General features: G+C 37.6%; 1 protein-coding gene across 2 annotated transcripts in view; it reads left to right on the forward strand.

Moving 5' to 3' along the window:
* Positions 1–26,348, forward strand: part of LOC149538513 (F-box/RNI-like superfamily protein) — a 237,747-nt gene that overhangs the window by 10,785 nt on the left and 200,614 nt on the right. The window contains exons 2-3 of one of the 2 annotated variants that reach the window (XM_089799835.1): positions 19,544–19,971; positions 20,333–20,587. In XM_089799835.1, the coding sequence (XP_089655961.1) occupies positions 19,678–19,971; positions 20,333–20,587 (549 nt within the window). In that variant the 5' untranslated portion in view covers positions 19,544–19,677. The remainder of the gene's footprint in view (positions 1–19,543; positions 19,972–20,332; positions 20,588–26,348) is intronic. The other variant, XM_089799836.1, reaches the window with a different exon arrangement.

Genomic DNA, 26,348 nt, shown 5'->3' on the forward strand with positions numbered 1-26,348 from the left:
TGAGAAAGATGGAGCAAGGGTAGAGGACAAGTGTTGAGGCAGAAGAATTTGCTGAACATGTCAAGAATCTACATGAGGAGGTACATGCACATATTACCAAGATGAACCAATAGTATAAGGCTAGGGCAGATCAAAAGAGGAGACATAAAGAGTTCTAAGTAGGGGATCTGGTTATGGTATACTTGAGGAAGGAATGCTTTCAAGTGGGTACCTACAACAAGCTCAAGATGAAGAAATTTGGTCTCTGCAAAATTTTGAAGAAACATGACTCAGGAAATGCATATGAGGTGGAGTTGCCAAATGGGATTCATATTTCTCCTATCTTCAATATTGCATACTTAACAGAATATCATGATGATGGTACAGATGACGGGTTGATGTTGGAGCCATATCTAATTCCTACTTCGATGAAGGAAGAGATTGAAGACATTGTGGATAGTTGTGTGGGTCGGAGTACTAGAAACAGGCAGTATGAAGAATACCTAGTGAAGTGGAAAGGACGACCAATAGAAGACTCAACTTGGATATCCGCAACGGAGGTTGCCCATTTGGGTTTTCCTCTACCAGCTATAAAGTGACAGGGTCACTTTTCAACCTACCTTGGGTGTCTGATGCAAGAGCATCCAGTGGTGTAAGGGCAATCCTGTATCACCCAAAAATATGCTTAGTGTTAGTTTCTGCTTAAAGTGTTCTCATTTCTGGATACCCATTTGGGTTAAATAAAGATTCCAACTCTCATAGTTCCACTATTGGTTTTCTGGGTTAGAGTTTCTAACCACCTTGGGATATGTGTCAATGCAGAAAATGGGTTATTTTGTAATTGAGCCATAATTATGATGAGTTAGAGGGTGTAAGTTGGAGGGATGATTATATTTGTAATTTAAAACACTCCAGAAATAGAATCAGGTTAAAAGGCTTTACAGTTTGAAAGTTATTGTAGTTTTAAGTTGCTTGGAGACCTCCTAAGAGTGCTTCCGAGTCAGATTTGAGGCATTAAACGACCTCGTACGGGCCCGAAAAATGGAAGACGAGCGAAGCTGGTGCATAGGGCTATAGAACGCTTCGAGAGCTTTCCAAAAATGTAAACGGTTCGTCAATCGGAGTCCAGGATCAAAAGTTATGCCTCCCGGAAGTTGGACTATCATTTCTGGATTCTTCTATTTTACACCGGCTTCTAACGTGATTTCTAGAACCTTCTATTTTGGCGGTGGATTCCAAATGGCATATTCTAGAATGTATTCCTAACCCTAAACCTAATTGTGGTTTATTTAAGAACATTTCTGGCATTGTAAACGCAGTTCTTGGTGGAGTTTGAGAGAAGGTACTGTGAGGAGGATTTTTCTCTAGGATCTGACCATTGTAATCCCATAGGGCATGTATTTGGGTCTATTTACGTGTACCGAATGTAGTAGCATATTTTATTGATAATAATATTTCCCTTTTCCTCTGTTGCATTCATTCTGGTTGTGGTTTGTGTCTTCATCATATTGATACCCTAAAAGAACTAGGATCTAGAAAATAGCTTTTCAGCAAATCCACAAAACTGCAAGCTGATTTTTGTCAACCATGCAAATTTGGCAAAATAACTTTGTTGAAGAATGCTCATGCACATCCATGCCCACTTCTCATCCAGAAGACTCGAAAGGTCAACCATGCAAATTTGGCAAAATCACTTTGTTGAAGAATGCCCATGCACAGCCATGCCCACTTCTCATCCAGAAGACTCAAAAGTTTGAAAAAAAACACCAAACAACTTAACCCAAAACAATGGATTGTCATAATGAGCATTACGATAGATTTTTAAGGAAAATCTATAAACCCCTCAGATATAACGAACATGAATCCAATCCATGCAAGTACATTCTTCCATAAGGAAAAGGAAGTTGAGGAAGTCTAGGCCCACTTGTAGAGAAACTTCACAACCACCATTTTATAGATGTATCTGAGGGAGACAAACTAGTCCAGAAGCTTCCAAATCATCTAATGATCAACTCAATAGCCTGCATGCATTTAGGATAACAAAAGCAACGCCTTCCAATGCATAAAAAAATCTAGCACCCAACATGGGCACATCATTTCATAATTGAAAGGAAACACAGACTTCTCCTTATTACTAGGGATCCTTTCAGAGACACTCCATATGAAAACTTTGTTGCATGCAACCACAAAGCATAAAAAGTACACCCCGTGCACCAGGATTTATTCAATTGTCAAAGAGGAGCTTTCAGATCAACATCATTTCAACATAATCAACTCCATTTTCGTTATCTTCACTACCCATCAAACTGTGTGCTGTCCTGAAACTTGAACAACTGCCAAAATTCCACTTGTTAAAAGGATCAGTCTTCTTCAACTGATTCCTTTAGATTCCCTAAAGATTGCCAAGCTAAGAAATCTCCACCAAAGGAATATCCAGAATTTGAAACACCAAGAAATCTTACATGCATTGACATGCAAGCAACCTGCAAATTTCGGAATAGAGCTCTGATACCAAATGAAGGAAATTTGGACATCACAAGAAAAAATCCAAGATCAGTATGTGCATAAGTACCTATTGTTTCTTCACTAACAAATGACAATATGCTGATATAAATACATACTACTATGCCATAAAGTGGAATCATGCACAATTTGTTTCCCACAATTAAAACCTTAGAAGAAAGTGCTTGCAAAAACAATTTCAATAGCATGCAAAAATTAAGATTCAACAATAAAGAATCATTAAACAAGAAGAACGAGACAAAATATAGAGGAACCCTAAATGTACGTGGGGAAAACCCTTTCAGATAGAAAACCCACACTCCAAAGACAGGGAGCCATTGTATTATTCAGTAACAGAATACAGTTGCCATGAATCTTTAGGCTCTAAGCCTTTACATGGAAATTTCCATCCTGCTCCATTCTGGAGAAAATCTGGCAGTACAACCCCTGTAAAAAGAACTCTCTCTCATATAGAGCTTTTCTAGCAATACTTGTATTTATAGAGCTTACAATGCACTATTTCAAACTTTACAATCTAAGATATCAAAGAAAGCAGTCTCCATTTTTAACAATGCAATACACCTGGAGAAAGCAGTTCATTAATGATTCCAACTTTATCTCCATAAAAAATAAATTCTTTCATGTGCATAAATCTCTAAAGAAAACAAATCCTTCCCTAGCCTAGCCTCCAAATAAAGACAGCCAAAAGACTGGTTTATTCTTTTTGTTCACAAAACTTGACTCCCAAGTGTTACAAAAAGTTGTCAAATCAGTTTTTTAAATATTCTGATTTTAACCTTCTAAAAGTAGGGCAAGTCAGTATGCACCGAATAAATAATTAATGTGAGTACTTAAAGGTTGAGACACCTTAATCCCAAAATATATGGGCTTCAATGTCATTGTTACTCAATTTTCACACTCGTCAAAATTCAGTTCTATACAATGTTCATGAGAAGATAAGTTGCATATTTAATGACATTCAGCACATGACTAAGTGATAGATCAATATTTCATTTTGAATAAGAAAGCATGATATGATTGTCCTTTGTATTATACATCATGACATAGGATCGATATTTACAAACTGAATGATAATGAAATGCTGAAAGTAAAATATCTCTCACACAAGTTGACCGTGAGAGTAGTCCCTATCTACTGATATATATTCCTACTCTACCAAGAGAAATAACATGAAACAAGTATAAAGAGAGGAATGGTCATGGGCACTAGTCATTGCATGACTGATTGAGTTGCATCCAAGCGCTTCCATCCATTCGCTGTCCCAAACTGTGTCCCTTCCATGCATCCAACCCCTGCATTCACGGAAAAATGTTGTTAGATCCAATGGATCTAAGCAATGCCAGCACCTCACTTCGCCTCATATTCACTTTCCTAACATGCTACTTGTTTACTGTATGGGGTAAATAGTTTAATGCATGTAGACAACAGACAAGAATATATGGGGTAAATAGTTTAATGCATGCAGACAACAGACAAGAATATGTAACACAACAGTACTCCTTTTATTATTTGCATAAATGCCGAAGAGATTACATAGTGCTTCCAATGATGATTACAATGATGATCAAAGTCCATTTCGGACAGTGTACATATACCTCCCTGAAGGGCTCGTCGGCTACATGCCAGTCACACAATAATTACCGACTACATGCTAATCTACCGGTCGACTACACAATATTTACCAACGACATTAACCCGTCGGCTACACAATATTTACCGACGACATCATCCCCCCCAAAAGAAAAAAAGTCATCTCCGGACAACAATTACAAAATATCCGAGACAGATTAACAAAACAGAATACATTAATTGACTAATTACAACAAGATAGATCTGTTTCCGTCACACCACTTTCACATACGTCCCGTGCCTGCACCAAACTGGTCTCCAAACCACGTTGCATCTGTAGCCTTTGCCAACACAATACTGTCTCCTTAGTCAAGTTGACCTTGATAGCCACCCGTGTCGCTTTCTCTGCTTCCAACTCCTTGGTATACTGAGCCAAGTGTTGCTCTACTGCCTTCAACTGGATGATCAGCTCCTTCCGAGCTCTCTATGCGTCCACTAAGACAGCCTCATGTCCAACACCTACTCCAAGTGCCTCAAAGTGTATCACCCCTCTCAAAAGGCTTGCTCTTTTGATCTCTCCACCTCTGGCACACTATGCCTATAGAAGCTCCAGGTCTCATCAATTGGTCAAGTGCCTCAAAGTGTATCACCCCTCTCGAAAGGCTTGCTCTGTTGATCTCTCCACCTCTGGCACACTATGCTTGCAGCAGTTCCAAGTCTCATCAATTGGTCACACTTCCCAGGTCTTCCTCTATTTCTTTCTGTGTACTCGAATTTAGTCTCAGTTGCCTATTATTTAATCATACTATCCGAAAACAAAGCCGCAACGATAAATTCCTCTTACGAAAAATTGGTCTCAACTATATCTATCTATCCTTGATATTCATCCAAACGCTACGTTAGCCTGAACTACCCCTTATGTTAGCTGAAAGAATAAGCAACACACAATGACAAACTCCTCCTTTGTTAACCCTGTTCCTTTTCCTGAGGTTTCGGCGGCAGTGATTGGATTCGAACATGGATCATGATCATTTCCGATCCGCGTCACGACATCTCTTCCTCCTCCTGCCACTTGCACACCCCAAAGCCTTGGTTTACACACAAAATGTTTGACAAAATGCTTGAACGAAATGCAATACTTCGCCGCAGAAGAGTAACACCACCCGCGGAGGAATCTACTTGCCGCTTGTGAAAAACACCTGCTTGTTTGCGGAAAGAAATGGGATGCCTGTGGAAACAACTTGCATGTCCGCAGAAGAATGCATGCCCGCCGAAGTAAGATGGTCGCTTGTGGAAGCAAGTAGAATGCTCGTGAAGATAGAACCAAGGTTACACATCCACAGGAGAAATTATGTATCCACTGGAGGGAATAGGGAGTTTGCGGAGGAATAGAAGTTCCCTGCGCAAGGAAGATCATGCGTAAGGTGAGGGAAACCATGTTTGCGGAACACCTGCCCGCGGGGTATGTGTCCGTGGGAATCTTTGCGTCCGTGGAAAGTCTCTTTTTCCTTTTTTTTTCTTTTTTTTTTTAAATTTAAAATTTATATATATATATATTTTATCTCTCCCTCCAAGCTTTGTCATTCTTCATTGACGAGGGAGTCGTTCTCGCATGGTATATCATTAACTTTGAAACATTGACTGCTTTTGGTATTTCTTTCCTGTGCAATGTCCCTAGCTTGATTGCTCCGTTATTGCCTACTTCCTGTATTTGGTACGGTCCGACCCATTTGACTTTAAACTTCCTTAGTTTGATTTCATTTCGTTCGCTATACTTCAACACCAGCTGTCCCAGTTGGAACTTGTTTAGTTTGAGGTGTTTATCATGCCATGCTTTGCGCCTGTTCTGTGTCACCTCCGTGGCCCATTGTGCCAATAGTCGCTTCTCCTCGAGTTTGTTCAGATTATGCAACCTTTCCCTCAGGCTTTCCATATCTCCAAGCTTGTTTTTGAGACTCAATACCATGAATTTCGTCGGCTACCACTCCTTGCCGTCAATAGTTGTATTTTTGATTTTAGAACCTTCACTTTGTACTGCTGAAGTTTTTATTAAGCCCTTCCTCTTTGTTTCCTATGCAGACTGTACGATGTGTTTTCCTTGCTGTTGGCACCTTTCTACTAATTTCATGGTGTTGTGTAACCTTTTCTTTCCGCGCAGCCCGTTCACCATGTACCGGATGGTGGAATCTTTTCTTTTGTTGCCTTTAGCTTCAGCCGTAATTGCCTTTGTTTTTTCCACTTCTCTGTATACCTTCGAACATTCATTTTCCTCTCCCTTTTCATCAACCCTTAACATATTACAGCTCGGAAAGAGTTCGTAATCCTCCATTTGCCAATGGAAAAGGCCGTTCATCGAGTCTAGGTTGTCCTCATTTGATCCTCCTTCTAATCTCAATATTCCTTGGTTCGGTTCCATTCTCTTCTTTCCTTCATCGTCACTCTTGCCCTTACCTTCTGAGTTTGACGACCCTGCCTCCTCACCTAGCATTTGTGTGTGCAGGTCAATTATGAATCTTCTGCCTCCATGCTCCATTGATAGGGTATTTCGTTTCCAATCATGTTTTATTTTTGCTTGCACTAACCAATTCTATCTCAAAATAACATTATATCCTTTTCTTTTCAATGGGATGATCACGAAGTCCAATAAAAATGGCTACGTTCTAATAGTTAGCGGTTGTGCCATCAAAGTTCCCAATAGTTTGATCTCGTGCTGGTCTGCCGTGAGCAACTGGAATGTTGGTGGCCACAACGTTGGTTGTCCTAACTTTTTCCATACATCTTCTGGTAACACATTCACGCCTGACCCTCCGTCCACAATTGTGTCTGTCAGAATAGTTCCCAGAATGCCCATCTCGACTACTGCCGGATGTCTTTCCGTTGTGAGTGCCAGAAGCATTGGGTTTGTTGCTGTCGTTCCACTACCGTCCCTTCTTGTTTCCTTCGTCCCTTTCGAAAACGGTGTCATATTCAGAATGGCCGTCCGTAACTGGGGCATTGTGAGGTCACTTAATTTGATCGAGACTTCCATTTGCATCACCTGCCTTATTATATTTTGCTTAGCACAGTTCCTCGTTGAGGTACCATTAGTGTCCTTCAATTGTGATTTCTCTGCCTGCATTGCTTTCTCAATTTTTGCCCGCGCTTCTTCCAATCTCTTCTTTTTTTCCGTCGAGTCGGGGTACAGTTTTGCTTGTTTATGGGTGATTGCCAAGACTTCTTCGTCGGTGCTGATGTTGATCAGATTCACTCCTGATTTCGGGCACTTGGCATCTTGGCATCTTCATGATCTCCAGTCGGCATAATAACTTTGGTGTATTCACTGATGTACAGTTTTGTGCAAAGTGGCCCCACAAATTGCATGCTCGGCATTGAACCATTGGGCAGCGATTCGCATTGTACTGAATTCGGCTGCGGCCCCCATTATTATTGTTGGTATTATTGCTGGTATTGTTGTTTTGCCCTCTTCTATTATTTCTGTACCCACCCGAAGTGGCACCATCATTGTTGGTGTTTCCACTCCCTCATGAGGCGGAAGCCTCTTGTGTTAAGAGCACTTGTTGATGTCCTCTTGTTTTCATATTGAAGGGGCATTCTTTTGTGGAATGTTCCATAATTTGGCAGATCTCACAAAACTGGTTCTTCGGACAGTATCCCTTCGTGTGACCTGTCTTGCATTCTGTGCACCATAGCTCATTTCCCTTTGTCTCTTTCTGCATATTCTTAAATTCCTTCATCATTCTGATCATACTTGTTGTGAGGTTTTCACACCATTGCCCCAAAATTTTTGGGGACCCCCTTTTTTTTAGTCGCCTTGGCGAATTTTTTGATTGTCCAACAATTTTCGATTTTTTTGAGATTTTTGAGCCTTGGACACTTTCAGGCCAGTGGAGAGACTTAGCTTATTTTCACCTTGTTTTGCTTGATTTTCCAAAGCAACCAATTTCATCCTTAGGCCGGACAAAATTTCAACATGCAACGCTTGGTAAGATAAAATTGTAGATTTGTACTTAGATGTTTTCTTTTGAAAATCTGGATATAATTGTGTAAATTTGAATAATCTTTCAAAAGAAGAAATTTTGTTACACTTGAGTTTTGGAAAATCTTAAATTTTTCTTTGGTGAAAATTTTAATTTTGTAGAAATGAGGCTAAATTGCAAAAATCGATTTTTGACCCTAGAGGCAATTTTATTTTGTTTTGGTAAAAAAAAAATTCTAAATAGCCTAGCAAAATCGATTTGGAGGAAAATTGCAAAAAATTGGCTTTAATAAATTAAAATTGCCTTGAAAACTTTTGCCTTTAATGAAATTGGTAATTTAATATTGAAAAATGACTTTTGGTTAGCCAAAATCCAATTTTAATGATGTATTAATTACTAAATCCTCATTAAATAGAAATATTTAAACATCCCAAGGCACCATTTAATTTCTTTTTGCAATTTAGAACTAATTGGCAATTTTGAAAGACAATTTTACTTTGGGCAAAATTAAATTTTAGCTAAGTATTTAATTGTGGGCCATAATTTTGCATTAATTATTGTTTTTCTTGCTCCCAGGGTCCAATTCGGTCAGCTTGGAGGGAGTAAGAAAGTTGGGTATAAGAGGAGGCCTCTCTCCCATTTCCTCCTCACTTCTCACTTCTCCTTCTCAAGGTGTTGGCGATTTTGCAAGAGTAGATCTGCACTCTTCTTGATTGGCAAATTTTGTGGGAGCCGAAATTTGTGGAAGATAAAATTTTGATTTTCAAGACGGGCTGCAATTTTTGGCCTAGGTTGGGTAATTTTATTTGGAGGTGAATTACATGATAAATTTCTGATTTGCAAGTGGATTTGAGGTTCTTGAGGTCTAGCCCTAATTCCGAAAAGTCGTATGATTATTGGTTAAGGTGAATTTTAATCATTTAGAGTTGAAAGGGGTCCTTAAGCTAACATCCTTCTTTCGTTCTAGTCTAAGGATTGCTTCTTTTGGTTCTACTTGCTTTCTGGTCCACCACTCTACCATCCCGTAATAGGGCAACGAGTATGGAGGATGTTAGTGCAAGTAAGAATCTCAAGTGGACAAACACTAAGAAAGACAAAGAGGATATGATGCCCAAAGCACCCTTCTTCTCGAAAATGAAGCGAATAACCGACACCAATATTAGTGCAGTGGACATGATATGGATGAAGGACAGACTAAAGGAAGGACAATCCCCCTTGGCAAAGAGGATATCAATGAGACAGATTTTGGATCGAGGTTGGATGAGTTAGGAAAGGTGACTATCAAGGAAGCATCTAAACACCCTTTCCTCCCTAAATGCTTTTATTGGATTTGTGAAAAAATATGAGAAGGATCATGAAAAGATGCTACAAGCAGCAAGCAACGTGGTGAAGTCAGCGGAACTCAGGGCGAAGCACACACCTTGTCCTTTTATGGAAGAAGTTAATGAAAGGCTAGCTAAGTTCATTGCCTTAGCTAAAAAAATGAAAGAAAAGTGAAGATTTATATTAGAAGATCATTTGATGTAAGCCCAAGTGGCAATTTCTCTTTTTTCTAGAATAAGACAAGTATCTATTTCTAATTGGCCACCATTTTGGTGCCTTCTCATTGGTTGTCACTTTTTGCACTTTTTTCATTGGTCCATTGACGAGGTGGTAGCTTCTCATTGGCTGATGGGGTGGCAACCCCAATTAGGGTTTTGAGGATCCAATCTGGATCATTGATCTTGTTTTGATCTTCACTGTCCGTTGTATTTTTCTCCCCTATATAAGGCCATTTGCTCTCATTTGTAAAGTGTTGGAGAAATTGTTGCTAAAATAATACCAAAATCGCTCTCTTTTTCATTGTTGTGACTTGCATGGTGATTAAAAACATTGGGTGTTATTGCATGTTTTCTACTTCCACATAGTTAGATTTCTTTCCAAGTTGTTTAAGTGAAGTTAAAGTAGATGGATTGTTGCATGGTAGCATTAGTAGATGTTTCATAGGGATCAATACTAGACCACTAGCATCCTAGCGGCTGGTTGGGAAGCCTTGCATGGTAAACTAGTTCATTTTCCTTTGAATCATTGCATCTATGGAGGTGGGGCCATTGGTTAGCCTTCATTAGATTCGATCCCCATCCATTTGCTAACTTTCCATTCATAGTAGTAGGAGTAGAATAGTGAGTAGCTGAGTAGTCGAAGTTTAGAGAAGGAAGTTAGAGAAGTAAGTCAAGTATCAGAGCACACCCATTCACCCTCCACTACCATCGCTTTCCCATCAACATCATCATTGGCAGACACATCCTCCATCATCACCACCATCAACATTATCTGCCGCTTGCATATTTCACAAACCCATCATTATCTCCATCATTCCACCAAAGTCCAAGTCACCCTTGAATGAACAACGTAAGGCCGCCTACGTGATTACTAGCAGATCACATCGATAAACTGAGCGAGTATCCAACGGTGTAAGGAACATTGGAGTTATACTCATGTTTCATGAGCATTAACTTTTCAAGAGAGGAGTTGCATGTTTGATATCGCATATCAGATATCCAATTACTAATATGTTATGTAAGTGATACAAAACTCGCATCAACAATATCCTTTTGGAGAGCTTGGACCTTGTTGCCCTTTTTGTCATCTGCTATCTTCTTCCGAAGATGCGTCATCTGAGTTGGATGAGCTACTTTTCTTTTTCTTTTTCGTTTTTTGTTCACTCTCTAAGTCCATCGCTCGATTGTATGCTTGGTGTATGATAATGGCGGCACAATCTTCATTTTCTTCCTTAACTCCTGGCGTAGTCCTTCAATGAACCATCGCTTTTTCAGCCCATCTGCTGGCTTACTTTCCATTTTATTTATTAATTCTTTTAGTTTTCTGGCATATACATGGACTGTTTCATTTTTCTCTTGCTTTGTGGTGTAGATTTCTGCTACGATCTCATTGTTGTCTCGCAGCAATTGAAATTCGGTGATAAACTTCTTTTTAACTCCCGCCCATGTAGTTAATTTTTGGGGATCGGCGTCGACAAACCAATCAACTGCTACACCCCTTAGGGTTGCTGGCAATTGTCGGACCCATTTATCTCTGTCGGTTATGCCATTTGCTATTCAAATTGTTTCGCATGTCTTCTAGTGTCTGATTGGATCGGCCGTTCCATCACCATCAAACTTTGGCAACTTCTCCTTTGGTCCTTCCATTATTACTTGATTTTGTGTACGGGTGCTATTCAGTACTACGACATCGGCGTTGTTCAGCACTGAAACACTGGTGCTATTTTGCACTTCGACACCAGCGCTCTGCACTTCAACACCTGCGCTCTGTACTCCAACATTGGCACTATTTTGAACAGTTTCTTATTTCCAAAAGCTGCGTTCTTTGGTGAAAAAGGGTCTTCGTTAAGCAAAGTTGTCCATTCCGGAAGTGTATTGCAGACGAAGAGCTCACTCCACGCTCGTGCTCCCTCAACACTCCGAGCCGTGCAAGTTAATTCCCTTTCGTCTGGATTCTCTTCCCTCGGCGTATACAAGTTGAGAAATTCCTCCCTTGCTTCTTCCACCAAATCCAACCGCTGTCAAGTTTCTTCCAACAATTCTTCAGTGCTTCGGTGTTCGTCGGCAATCTGCTGAAACCTCCGTCTGCACTCGGCCTATTGTGCCAAAATTAAATTCTCTTGTGCTATGCGTATTTCATCTTTTTCCTTTAGCTTATTCTTATTTTTGTTCAGCTGATTCGGCATTAGTCTTCATTCCATTGCCTTCGTTTCAAGTCCATGGGGCAACGACGCCAAATGTTTACCGTATGGGGTAAATAGTTTAATGCATGCAGACAACAGACAAGAATATGTTACACAACAGTACTCCTTTTATTATTCACATAAATGCCAAAGAGATTACATAGTGCTTCCAATGATGATTACAATGATAATCAAAGTCCATTTCGGACGGTGTACATATACCTCCCCGAAGGGCTTGTCGGCTACATGCTAGCCACACAATAATTACTGACTACATGCTAATCTACCCGTCGGCTACACAATATTTACCGACGACATCAATCCGTCGGCTACACAATATTTACTGACGACACTACTCATCTCAGCAAAATAAAAACGTAAATTAGCAGAAAAAGAAAAACAATCACGACAAATACTTTATTACTAACATGTTTGTTTCCTGTGCAACACAATCACTACAAAAAGAAGTATCAAAGGGATGTATTAATTTATGAAACCTTTTGCTTCTATGACAGAGAAATTATCTATTTCAGCTTGTGTTCAAAGTCAGAATAAGAAAAGTAAAATATTAAAGGGACAATTCTTTTTTTGAAACCTTTTGTTTTAGGAAAACACATGTTTCAGCTGGAGGTATTCAACAAATACAAGTATGCTAAATGAGAAATTGAAGATCAATAGGGTGAGAGAGTGCAACAATGATAGATTCCCACAAGGGTGACATGGAAATCAAAGTGTATGAAATTAAACAATGTTTAAGCAAACAAGCATCAGGACCATCAGAAGGTATTCCAATTATTTCATGGTGCATCTTTCAAAAGATAAACATAGAGTGAACACGGTGATGTAAGGTGAAAACAATAGCTATCTAATTCATAGATAAGAACTCAAAAGAAATTGGATTACTTTTCACATAAATCTACCAGAGTCTGAAAGCTCTATAAAAGCATGGTTCATGTTGCAAAACAAGAGAGCATCAACTACAACAAACCCAAATTTTTTCAGACTCACGACATTTGATCTTAAAAGTAATGGTGAATCAAATGTGGCAAGACAAAGCCATGTCTTAAGCTTATTTAAATATTCCAATGAAAAATAACTTAAAGCTCTATGGAGGATTGGCCACAACACCATAGATTGCTCATGGCTACAGCTGGAACCCAAAGCCATAAGCAAACACCCAGAAGGAGATAATCAACAAAATCCAGTATCAGCTTCAGCATCTTCAGAAAATCATAGAAAAGAGCCACGGTGTCTCCAGGAGTCATGCCATAATAGCAGCAAAGACAAAGAGCCGTAACTAGGCATGACATCAACCAGAAGAGAACACCCAAGATGCTAAGGAGCAAAAAACCACAATAGCTGATGAGACGTCAAACAATAGCAGACTGATAGATAGAATAGCCATCACACATAGCATATAGAGGAGCAAAAAATGTGCAAAGAACCCAGACCAGTAACAAAATCATGGCTTACCCAATCCAGAATGGTGGCTGCAATGTTAATCTAAAACAACCAGAGGTAAGCCAAAAAAGCCGCAATAACAGAGACGAAAAAAATCATGTTGCGATGAGTAAGAGACACTAGGGCTGAGAAGACCTCTATAACCATGATTCATCATTACAAGCAGCCATGAACAAAAAATGACATTACAAACAACAAGAAGATCCTAGTCGCGACTACCAACTCCTACAAGGGCGTTAGAAAATCACCAAAACTCAAAGAGCAGGTTTCATAACAGAGGAAGACATTAATGGCATAAGGAAAGCCATATTCAAGCCTGAAAAAAACTTCTATATTTCTTCCTGCAACTAGGGTTTCAACCCTTCTCATTTTTAGACAAAGCTATTGGATGAGCTAGATGTTTTAATTTTGCCTTTATCTTTCCCTTAAGCCGATTGAAATAAGCTTTCGGGTTCACACTTGTTCGGTCTAGGAAAGGGGTGTATTATTAATTAAAATAATGATATAGGAAATGTTTGAAGTCCATATTATTATTTTAATTAATAATTTATCATTATTATTATTATTGCATTTTTGTTTAAATGTAAATGTTATTGTTTTTATTTGATCAATTATAAATCAACTACTTAATAATAATTATTTTTAAATGCAATAAATAATGGTCAAGGGTAAGTTTAAATTCAAAAAAGAAAGAAAGGAGTTAGTCTTTTATTAGACTAAGTGTCAAAAAGAGAGAGTTAGCATTCTTAAATGCCTAAATTTGAGGAGGTCTCAGTTACTATTTTTAGACTCTCAGATCTGACTTAGGACTTTGGAGTTATTTATGGAGCGATTTTCTATCAATAAAAAGAAAGGTGATTAATTAACCATGGCATGTTCACTACGAAAAAATACTTTTGTATCTAATGATTTGTTAAGTAAAATCGATAATCTAAACATGATTAAAGAGAAGAAGATAATAGTAACCTGGGCTTGTAGATTTGCCATTGTACCTGCAATGATTGGTCATACCATTGCTATTCATAATGGAAAGGTACATTTACCCATTTTTATAACAAATGGTATGATAAACCACAAATTAGGAGAATTTGCACCTACTTCCATTTTCCAGAGACATGCGAAAAAGGATAAAAAAGCGAAAAATGAAAAAAAAGAAGAGGAAAAAAGAAAAAGAAAAATAAACATGCACAAAAAAGAGAGAGAAATGATAAATAAAAAAGTCTCATTGTAAATAGTATACATTAATTCATTATAGAGGATGAAGATGAAATTGATATTTCAAAATAGGGATTTAGATTTAAATTCAACTATAAGAATACGAGCTGTAGCTAAACATGTACGTATGTCTTCTAATAAAGCACGTAGAGTAGCCCATTTTTTTTGTAATTCTACCTATATACAGGCACTTGCGATATTGACTTTAATGTATTATAGACCATGTGAGCCTATATTCAAAGTACTTGTTTCTGCAGCCAAAAATGCATGTTCATTTATGGGTATACATAAGTGCTATTTAGCTGTCCTTGCGGCTGAAGTGAACGAAGGTCCTACTTTGAAAAGATTTCAACCTAGAGCTCAGGGTTGTGGTTATCCAATACAAAAATCCACTTGTCATATAAGTAATACATTATTTTACGATACATCATTGGATTTCTGTAATTCAACTCACGATTATATAACAGTACGATGAAACATTAAGTAGAATCAAAATATCCAAATAGATGGAAGCATAATCCATTTATGTTGCAAATATACTACTACTTAAAGTACTAAAAAAATATGTATGGGAAACAAAATAAATCCACTTGGTTTTAGACTTGGCTTTACTCAAAACCATTATTCCCTTTGGTTTGAAGAAAGGGATTATTCCGAAGATCTATGAGAAGATGAGAGAATATATAATTGCATTGAAAATTATGTAAAACATATCAAAAGTTCTATCAATTCTAGTTATGGAGGAATTACATGTATAGACGTTCTAAAACAGAATGAATTGATTTGTAAATATATATAAATATATATATTGCATTTGTCGATTTGTTTATTGAAAAAAAGCGCCAAGAAAAAAAGAAAAAATGAAGGAATTAAGAAAGGAAGTACAAAAAATGCTTGTACAAAGTATGCCTAATTTTGTAAACAAAGAACATGTGTACTCTTTGACTTGTCAACATGTGTATTTGATCAAGGCACAGTTTGAAGTGCATGTGGCATGTTTTTGGAGCTTTTAGACTATTTTTGTAAGCGGTTTTCTCTAATTTTCGACCCTCACTTCCTTATTTTGTGGGAAGGTGGTGTTGATTCATTGTTGTTATATACCCCTCTTCTTGATGGAGAAGGGGTTCAGATTTTGAGAAGAGAGAGGTGCCCATGTGATTTTTTTTGTCTTTGGCATTTTTTTCTTGAATTTTCTAAGCTATTATGCAAATGTAGTGTTCTTTGGGCCTTTGATCGTAATACAGTTTTCATGGATTCAGCTTTTCAGAGTAATAGATTTGGCTGTATGCTTTTTTATTATCGATGTTATCTAGTTGTGTTTTATTCATAAATCTTTTGGGTAATGTCTTGTTTTGCATCTTGCATTTCTGATATCTGTTATTCATAGGTTTTGAGTTGTGTTTATTTGGTGATATATTTGATTGTGATTTATTTCCTTTTGTATATTCATCTTTTAACCTTCTCTTAAAATATTTATGTGGATTAATAGTTCCTTCAAGGTGTGTTTGTGGTTATCTGTTGAAAGCATTCATTGTGCTACGTAATATAATAGTAATTTGTATTATTATTTCTGGTGTATCACCTTAGTTTTCGTCATTTAGGTTTTCCATTTTCAAGTTTACCTCTTTACCCTTTTCCATACAAACTTCACGTCTTTTATTACTATAGGTGAGATATCAGATATATCAGATAGGAACTGGCCTAGAATCCGGAGGTTCAATTAGGTCATAGGTTACCCACAACCTCTAATTGATCCAATGTTTCTCTAAAATTGCTGAGAGTTTTAGGACTTAAGCATTAGGGTGCAAATAAATCATATAGTACAAAGAGCGAACAATAATCATTGAAATATAATTGATCGACAATAGCAAGTAGCGCCAAAGGTTCAAAGACATCACTCTTGTGTATAAGGAGAAGAGCCTAGTTACGCTACAGGCAAATCACAGGAAGACCCGATTCCATTAACAGGAAAAACCAAAACTTAAACACCTGGTGATAGGGTTAATAACACAGAGATAGTAACGAACAAAGTTAGAGGATAATAAAATAGAATAGGAACCACAAGTCAATTAGTCATTATAGTCCACGTGGAAAGATAAGCAATTTGAATCAATAACGCAAGCCATCAGAGGAGACAAGGTAGACAATAATATAAGGAAGCATAGACATTATTCAGACGTACTAAGTGCAAGCGGTCCATAACAAGAGGACATTGAGTGCCAACATTTGGGAGCAATCCTAAACTATATAAGAGTGATAGCAATAATATATATCCATCACAGCCAATACTTCCTAAGTCGCTAGTGATAAACTTGGATAACCAACTGAATTCAAATATTACTAATATTACTAACTATAATATCCCTTTGACCCAGCGTTACAATGTTTGAACCAACGAACTCATACTAACCAAGGGAGATAAACCAGTTGTGGGGATAGCCACATATATAGGCATACCAAATAGCTACACATGCACTTAGAATAGAAATACTTGACTCAACAGAAGATCACAAAGATGCGACAATAGAAAGAATATACGACTTAAGATTCATCATCACTGATTGCTTTTATTTGATGGTTAAAACAGGGAAGTTATCTTATAGTTCGACCAGTTTTATGTTGCATACCATAGATTGATGTAATCCCTAATATCTTCAATTAGCTTTGGACCTTTCTCAAATGTTAATAACATATTGGAGCAAAGAGAAACAACATAATATTCTAAAATATATTAACTCAATTGTCATCACCCGAAGAGCAAGGGGAAGATAAGGAGAAGAGTGAGTAACAAATTAGACCAATTATTATAATAACTAATATATGGTAGAGATATAAACCTTATAAACTAAGGACCGTCCATTTAATGATCAAAGTAATAAGAAACAACAACTGAGACAATATTGTCATATATAATTAAGTGAGAACTCATAGTGTTAGAGACCAAGAAGATCTTGGTAGAGGGCATTCGTTATGAATGTCGAGATCTCTATAAGGGAACTCAGACTGGAGGGCATTCGTTGGGATTCCAAATTGGATTCTAGAGAGAGATTTGTAGAGAATCTCTTAGGGACATTTATATTGTAGTGGTCAAACATATGCATATGTTAGAGATAGAGACTTAGTTAGAGGTGGGATCTCTACCTAGTAGTGTTATGAAGTGCATAATTAGAGATCCCAAGAGGCCTGAGGAAGACGCTCTTCATATGATGATTGCCTAATCGAGATATAATTCTTACAAGAGGGTTAGGTGATTTGAGAAGAGTCCCTTCGGAGGGATAAGGAGGGCTTTAGCAAGGGTACTATTTAGACTAATGTCTAATTAATTCAATATTTCTAACATGTTTAATATACATTTTTTCTATGTTGTACTAACAAATTGTTGTAGGTTACAGCATTCGACCTTAAATCGGAAGAGGGGACATTACAAATTCCGAATTCCACTCTTATGCTGCGAAGCCTTACCATGCACCACTTGTGAATAACTCTTTTGCTGCTTCCTCTTCTTCTCCACCACATAGTGATGGTTTGCAACATCTTTCCACCAAGAAGCTGTCTTAGCCTGTTGCTGTTTGGAATATTGGGCTGCCCTGTGCCCAATTTGAAAGCACCTCCTACATTTAAAAGGAACCCCTTCGTAATCCAAAGGCTGTGTCCAACACCCATTCACGATTTTAAGCGAAATCTCTGCCGGAAGACCTTTAGAGATATCCATCTCCACCAAATTGCGGGCATAGGTAGAGTGGAGAAGATTTGAAGAGCCCTCATCAATCATTAAATTTTTTTCCAATTAATGTCCTATAACTTCAAGACAAGAACCAAACCAGTAATATAAAGGTAGATTCAGAACTCTCACCCATAGTGGAACCATGTCGAAAGTTTCTGTAGCTGGACATAAAATAGGGTGCCAAGGTTTCAACATCCACGGGTATTTTTGCTCCCAACTCCAAATGTTGTCTCACAGAACCTTTGTTTTGTCCTGTACATTTTGAAAAACCACAATAAAGAAACCTCTGACACAAGGGTAAATTTGAACATATCCCTCCAAAATGGGCTCCCAATTTTCTGAAATCTGTTTGTGAAGTTCACCGAGACTTGGCCAAAAACTTTTGAAACACCCCATCAACCCTAGTCCAGCAAAAACTTCAACACTTTGATTCACCTCTTCCTCCACATCATCTATTATGTCCAAGGTTACGGACTTATCCGTCTGGGGTTTGATTAAATCCCCCAAATTCTCCTGCTGCAAGCATTGCTGCTTTGATGCCCTAGGATCATCATGAGCATCCACCACACCACTCTGCCCTGTGTTGACAACCCCCACCGAAACCATCATTGCACACCTCTGTGGCTGAGACCCCACCTTGTACCAAGCATTTTCCATTTGATGCCCCTTTATGTGGACTGTCTGCATGAGCGATCCGCCAGATAACAGCGACACCCCCAGCTCGAAACCTCCACTAGTGGCTCCATTTCCCACACCCAAAATCTGCTCACCCGCGTTGCTCCGAAGCACCATCTGCACAGCCCCATCGCGGGTTCACAGTGATGGAGAAACCCTCAGTTCCAGCTTCTAACCTCTGCATGACTCGTTTGAAACTCCTTGTCCTGTGCTGTGCCCAGTGACCCATTCTCCTGCAATTTATTTTGACCCTCCTGCAAACTAACCTGCTTCCCAAAACCCTGCCGAACGGTTCGGCTATCACCATGAGCCTGCTGAAAAGATGAAACCCTAAATGCAGTTTTGGGAGCAGTCGGGAGTTTTTCCATTGCACGTTTAAGTCAAGGCAAATTTTTGTATGGCTGAATAGAATTACTTTTTAGCATGCAAATAGAATTAAATAATTGGTAAGGATTTTTAAAGCTTATATCCAAAGAGTTTCTATCGATGTATCTGTTTTAACAGTTCATGTTTATTATGGACCTCCATTTTCATCTTCCATTTTACGTTGTGCTGTGAAATTCGCTCATTGGAGATTTTCTTTCCATCTCTGTCATTGCATTTGTATTGGTTGGCACTGTGTGCGGGATGTTCTACTGTTTATGGATGCAAGAAAATTTAGTTTCTGCTTATTGCTAATACCACTATTTGTAGCAGGGTATATGAGGCAGAGACACGTCATGACAACATCCAGAGCACCAGAGCGTGGTGGAGGGATCATTGTTCCACTGTTTCTTTATTAGTATGAGCATCAGAGCTGCTTTTGCTGTGCCATTTTGCAGTTCTAGGAAATGAAAGGCCAGGATTTAATAAACTCCGTAATTCCAGATGAGATCATGATCATAGTGTTTAAGCATTTGGATGGACAAAAATTGGATAGGGATTCATGTGCTCTGGTCTGCCAGAGATGGTATCAACTGGAACGAGCAAGCCGACACACAATTCGAATAGGAGCTTCTGATGGTTCTGATGAGTGCATAAGTTTGCTTGTACAGTGCTTTACGGATCTGCGTTGTGTGTACATGGATGAAAGGCTACCAGTGTCTGCTCAACTACCTTCCAGTTTTCATCTTGGTTTTAGACTAGTGGGTAATCTCTAATGTAATTTTAAGAGAGTGACTCTAATCAACATCCTTTCTGCATTTCCTTTTGTATAGCCTTGGTCAATGCATTCACATGACAGCTTAATCCATGTTTATATTTGTGAATGCTTGTTGATTTATTATTTATCTCCATCTTAATCTGTCTAAAGTACATTTTGCATTTTACTATATACAAAACCTGTTTGCATTCAAATTATTAATTCATATTATTGCCATGCTAAATGATTTTTATCTTGCAGCTTTGGAATGCAAGAAGATCACATTCATATTATTGTTTTCTCTTTTGTCTGCACTTGTCTTTATACTTACAAAGCTCTGGCTAATACTAATTTAATTGAAACAGAAGTCAAACAGAGCTACTGCCACTGGAAGTTCGTCAACAAGGGGAGGTGTGAAGCGAAATTACTCAGTGGGGAGATATAGATTTGAAGAAGATGAACTGGACATGAGGACTCTTTCTGATCTTGGCTTGAATGTTCTCGGTAAAGGATGTCCAAGATTGGAAAAACTGAGTTTAGTATGGTGCTCTGCAGTAACCAATCTGGGCTTAGTGTCCATAGCCAAGTGTTGTATGTCCTTGAAGGCCTTAGATTTACAGGTTGGATTTGCTTATCCCTACTGTTGTGCTAGTTGTTAATTTATAAACAATAAAAGATGTACTTTTTTTTTGGGGCATTTTTTAATGGTCTTTTAATATTTTTTGTGGCACCATTATTATTTTAATGAAATTATGACTTTGCTAGAATGGCTTGGATATTTCCAAGCACATTTCTAAATGAGGATGGGATAAAGCAAGTTTTCCAATACACACACACACACACACATATATATATATATGTTTTTACATGTATAAACATATATATGTATAGACCAAGTCACAAGGTTCGAATTCGAATTCGAGTTCGTTGATCATAAAATTCGAATGAAATCCAGCAAGGGTAAAAGTTCGGAAAAAAAATTCAACATTAAAATTTAATTATATATATTTATATATTTTTCAATATTACTAATATATCCACAGAGTTGTTAAAATAGTTGAACATTGTTAAATAGTTTAACTAAATAACTTAATATCAGTTTAAAATTAAATAATATTATATTAAATTACAGTGTTATGTTAAAATTCATAAAATTTGGATGACATTCGGAAAGAGTTGAAATTCGCTGAAATTCGAATCAAAAGGATGAAATTTGGCAAATCCTGTGACTTAGTGTATAGACATCTATATATAATACACACACACACACGCATATAAAATATATACACATACATGCATATATATCAAATATATATACATACATACACACATATATGTATATATGTATAAACACACACCCACATATATGATTTTGGATAGACACTCTAGTGTAATGGTATGAAAGTTCGAGTTCTTATTTTCCATATATATATGTGTATGTCTACATATAAACTACAAGTATCCATCAATTCATTAATGTTATTGATTGCGTCGCTGTTGAAATGTTATATACATTAATATGTACTTTTTAATATTTCTCTATATTTACACAAAAAAATGATAATTTTTATATACTTTTGTAATTTTATTTATTTGTTAATGTCTTTGCTACCAGGTTTGATTGTTTTCATTTATGAACTTGTTGGGTCTTGTTCCAGTCTGGATATGGGGCCAGGATGGCCCTAGCCTCTAGGAATCAGACCTTAGGTTTGCTCAGGGTTTGTTGGCTCAAAGAAGTACACCATCGTATGGTTTACAACAGAAAACACTAGAATTTGCTGGAACTGTTGGGAGTATTCCAGGAGGTTGTGGCATCAAGTGTTTTCATGGTTGGAGGATGCAGCAGGGGTGGCATCTGTACATCATTTGAAAATCTTTGCACCTCTAAATGAAAAACGCTGGCATTTGAATATAGTCAGAAAACCCAGACGTGCATAATGAGTATAGAGGTGTCTGCAGATCTGGTTGCTCATTTTCTTTTGATTTTGGATAGGCATAGGCATAGGAGATATTCCAGCTCTTCTTGGTGAAATTGAGTATTTACTCATGCATAATTGAATTTCCTAAACATTCGACACATTTAACAATTGCTCCAAATCTAGTGAACCTTGAACTGAAAACTCCTTTATATTCTGTTTCAACTGCACCAAGAGCACATAAAAATATTATATATACAATATGCTGTTTGTCAGTTTTTTCATGTTTTTATTTGTATAATATATTTATTCAATATTTAATATTAATTAAAAACAAATTATTTATTAACTAATTAATCATATATTTATTCAATATAAAATATTAATTAAAAACAAAATTATTTAATAAGTAATTAATTATAGTTTATTGTTTAAAAATATAAATTATTTATTTATTTTTAATGTGTGTGCATGTGTGTTTATATATACTTTTGATATACAAGATGCTATCTTAGGGGATAACTCCCTTTACACAACCAAAGAAAAATACAAATATGTATTAATCATCCCTTTTCTGAACCAATTTTTAGGATATTTTTCACCAGTTCAATTAGTAAGACATTCTGTCCAACTGTTTGCATGCTATTAATTTGAGTGGTTTCTGTCTAGAAAATGATGGGTGTTATATGATGATTGATTGTATAAACAGATATATACATATATGCAAATAAGAGAAATCATAACAGAAATACAATAACACTTGTCAAGAGGGCTACCTTCCTTTTCCATTTAATCTCAGTTCCTAAAAAATTCAGAATAAATGACTCCTGACCTTTATATTTGTGGTATTTGACATTGATGAGAAGAATATATGTGATTGATCCACTCTATCCTTATTATAATGATGGTCAGGTTTGATATTGGAAATTCAAATCACCTAACATAATAGATGCTAAGATATATCTTCAGCAACCAAAACGAATATTGCTATAGATTCTCTGATATTTTATTCTACTTGCTTAGTGGAAGTAAAGGTCCATCATAAATGATTCTCTGCAGAGTTTGACCCAATAATTGATTGGTTGATAACAGAACATAATATCTGCAATAGTTGAACCTCACGGACCAAACACAGTCTACCCTAATTCAACACTAGTAATCACCTGCGCCTTCCTATGACTGGAAATGATTTGATATCATTTACAACAGTCTCAACCATAAAATCTGTTAAATATGGTAGCATCGGTCAGTATGGAAGGATGTAAAACTGATGACTGGATATGCATACACACAAAATTATATATATAAACTCAACATCTATTCCCTTCTATCAGCGATCTGACTGTAGATATTTTGCCAGGTATGAATCCCTCCATTATCTCTTGAAATCGGTCAAGCGTTGTTATTAACATACATTGCCTTATATATAGATTGATCTCCATTAATTATTCAAACTAACACTAAATGTGGTTGGTGTTAATTAGTTTTTTTTGCCAAGCTCCCGATTAGGATCGGGGCTGATAACTAATCAGATTGAAACGTCATGCCTCCTCTTTCTCAATAGACATGACCGGCCTTTCAAAGTGCTATATGTGTCGATATACTTGCAAGAGACAGAACCACTGAAAACAATAAACAGTTCTATATCCGCATTCGAATTTCAGAAGCAATAAAAGCATTAACTCCAGAATTAACTCCTCAAGTCTGAATATTAACTTTGGCATTGTGATTGCTTATACCTGCAAGAGAACAATAAGATCAATATTCTGAAAGTGAACAAATTACAGTCTGTGAATAAGTTTACCAGTGCATTTACATGGTATCAGAGCCAAGTTAGGAAGATCAAAGGTAAACTTGAGAAATCAGACTACCTACGTTGATAAAGTTCTGTCACACTTCCATCATTCAGAATGACAAATCCAATCAGATTTGAGGATTGCCTTGAGGGAGCCAACAACTTGGAAATTAAGAATCATGATGATACTAGATGAGCACAAAGTAGATTCATATGTAAAGGATAAACGGACAGAACCTGAGGATGAGCCAGAAAAATCCCAAATGGATTGAAAATAACAAGAAATCTAGGAAATTGGTAGTGGATTCTGTGAGAGACCACATAGTACCTATACTGGCAAAACAGACAATTGCATACCTCATGTTAAAATCTCTAGAGTCTCGAGAGCACCTTCAAGATAAATAATACAGGCAGAACCCTTGCACTCAAAACACAGCTGAATCATATAATAAGTATGAATAAAGGAGAATCTGTGACTGCCTACTTCATGAGAATAATAGAATTAAGGGATCAACTATCAAACATTGGGCATGAGATAGAAAGCAAGGAATTATCCTTAACTCTCTACCCAACTCATGGGAATCATTCAAACAAGGCATAAGTGCAAGTTCAAAACTCCCAAAGTTAGATCGCCTAAGGTCCGACTGTTGACAAGAAGAAGCTAGGCAATTACCTAGAGAAATCAAACAAAAATCCATTAATGAAGGCCTAGATGTTTCAAATGCCAAACATCAAATGAAAGGGAAGAAGAACTTCAAAAGGAAGAGAAATTTTCATGGAAAGGGCAAGGAAAGGAGAGATGCTTCACAAGTCCAATGGTTTAGACGTGATGAATATGGACATTATGCTGCCAAATGCCCTGACATACTTAAGAAAAAAACATCCTATGCTAAAGTCGGGAAAACAAATACGGAAGGGGATCTTGAGAAGTTCCTATTCTATTCAGCACTATCAAATCATGTATCAAATAAAGTCAATACCTAGGTACTTGATAGTGGGTCATCTAGACATATCACTGGATTCCGAGAACATGTTGTATATATAATTATTAAGGAAGATGCCATATTTTCTAAGCAAGCGGTTTTTAATGGAGTTAAAATTATTAGTGGTCGAGAGTGCCATGTCTTTATTCCAAACTTCAGCGTATTCTTTACTGCCCTTCTTCAACATATTCTTGATTTCCAAAAGATTGTTCCATACAAGGGATCCTCTAGGGAGGCTTGGATCGTAAATGAGCTGTCTTGACGGCTGGTTACTGAGGTATTTGGTCCTTATAATCTTGACCCAGTCCATAATACCTTCAATGATTTGCCAACCAATTTTAACAAGAGCCTATTAAACAATTTGATTCTTATTAAGCCCCCATGTTTCTTTGGCCTTCAGATCTTGTTCCGACTTACAAGAGCGATTTTTGATTTTTCTTCTATGCTTGTCCAAAGAATTTTCTTTGGTTTTTTTTTCAATTTTATCAGCAATGGCAGCCAGGAGTTTTAAGAGAGAGATAATTGTAATGTTCCTGAGCCCTATGTCACCTCTGGAGATGATCTTCTTTCGTCCATTGGGGAAAAGTTACACGGGATGGTGTTATTTCAGAGTACGGATGGGGTACTATACGATCACCAAGGAGAATGGAAGCCGTACGATGTGCAAGTAGCAGTACGGATGGGGTAATGTACAGTCATCAAGGAGGATGGAAGCCGTACGTTTGTAGAGTATGGTGAAGTAGGAGAGGATGTCGTACGGTATTGTGAATTGGCCGTGTGGTATCTAGGAAGGACTGTACGATGTCTAGGGAGGGCCATATTGTGGTCAAAGTTGGCCGTATGATGGAGATGGAGGGGTGGTGTATGGTGTATGGGCCAAGTAGGCCGTACAATAAGCCGTGCGATGGGTAGATGGAGGATGCAAGGGAAGTACGGGGGTGTGGGTGGATGGTGTGTGGAAGACAGAATGAAGGCCATACGGACAATGAGGTAGCAGTACGGGAATGTTCGGAAGCCGCACAGTTAGGTGTTTGAGCCGGGAATGGTAAACCACAACTGTGAAATGCAATCTTGTTCATACATAAACACAACAACTTCAGATGGAATCCAGACACTATAATAGAGACTTGAACACGAAAAATCCTTCAATTAATATATGCCGAAAGATGATGCTCCTATTTGCCATATCCGAGCGAAGTGTTACAGGCGATGGAATAGGGTGAGGATTAAATCCCATCAAAACTGGATAACCACATAGGGAAGGTCTTTCACTTCCGAAATGGCGAACAAAAGAGAACTACAACAAGAATTCGCAGTACAGAGAAAATAATCCAAATTGCATACCTAATGACTACCTATAAGCCGTGCTTAAATACCCGTTGAGGAAAACTTTCCAAGGGTGTACAAAGATAGCCGATGGCAACACAAACTACGGAAACAAAACAAAAATGGGTCCGAGATATATTGAATCAATCGGCCCATTAACACTAGTTCGATTAATGATTTATTTTATAATAGCAACATTACAGTCCTCCCGTCCCAAATTTTGCTTATCCTCAAACAAATGCAATGCTAGATGTTGAAGAATGTGCTCACCCTCCTACATCGCGTCATCCAATGGTAAGTGTTTCCAACGTACCAAATATTCCTTCACCGTGCGGTTCTGTAGGGTCTTCTCACGTACTTC

Source organism: Cupressus sempervirens, chromosome 9, assembly GCF_028749045.1.
Source record: "Cupressus sempervirens isolate cs-2001-9-10 chromosome 9, ASM2874904v1, whole genome shotgun sequence".
Taxonomy (NCBI): Eukaryota; Viridiplantae; Streptophyta; class Pinopsida; order Cupressales; family Cupressaceae; genus Cupressus; species Cupressus sempervirens.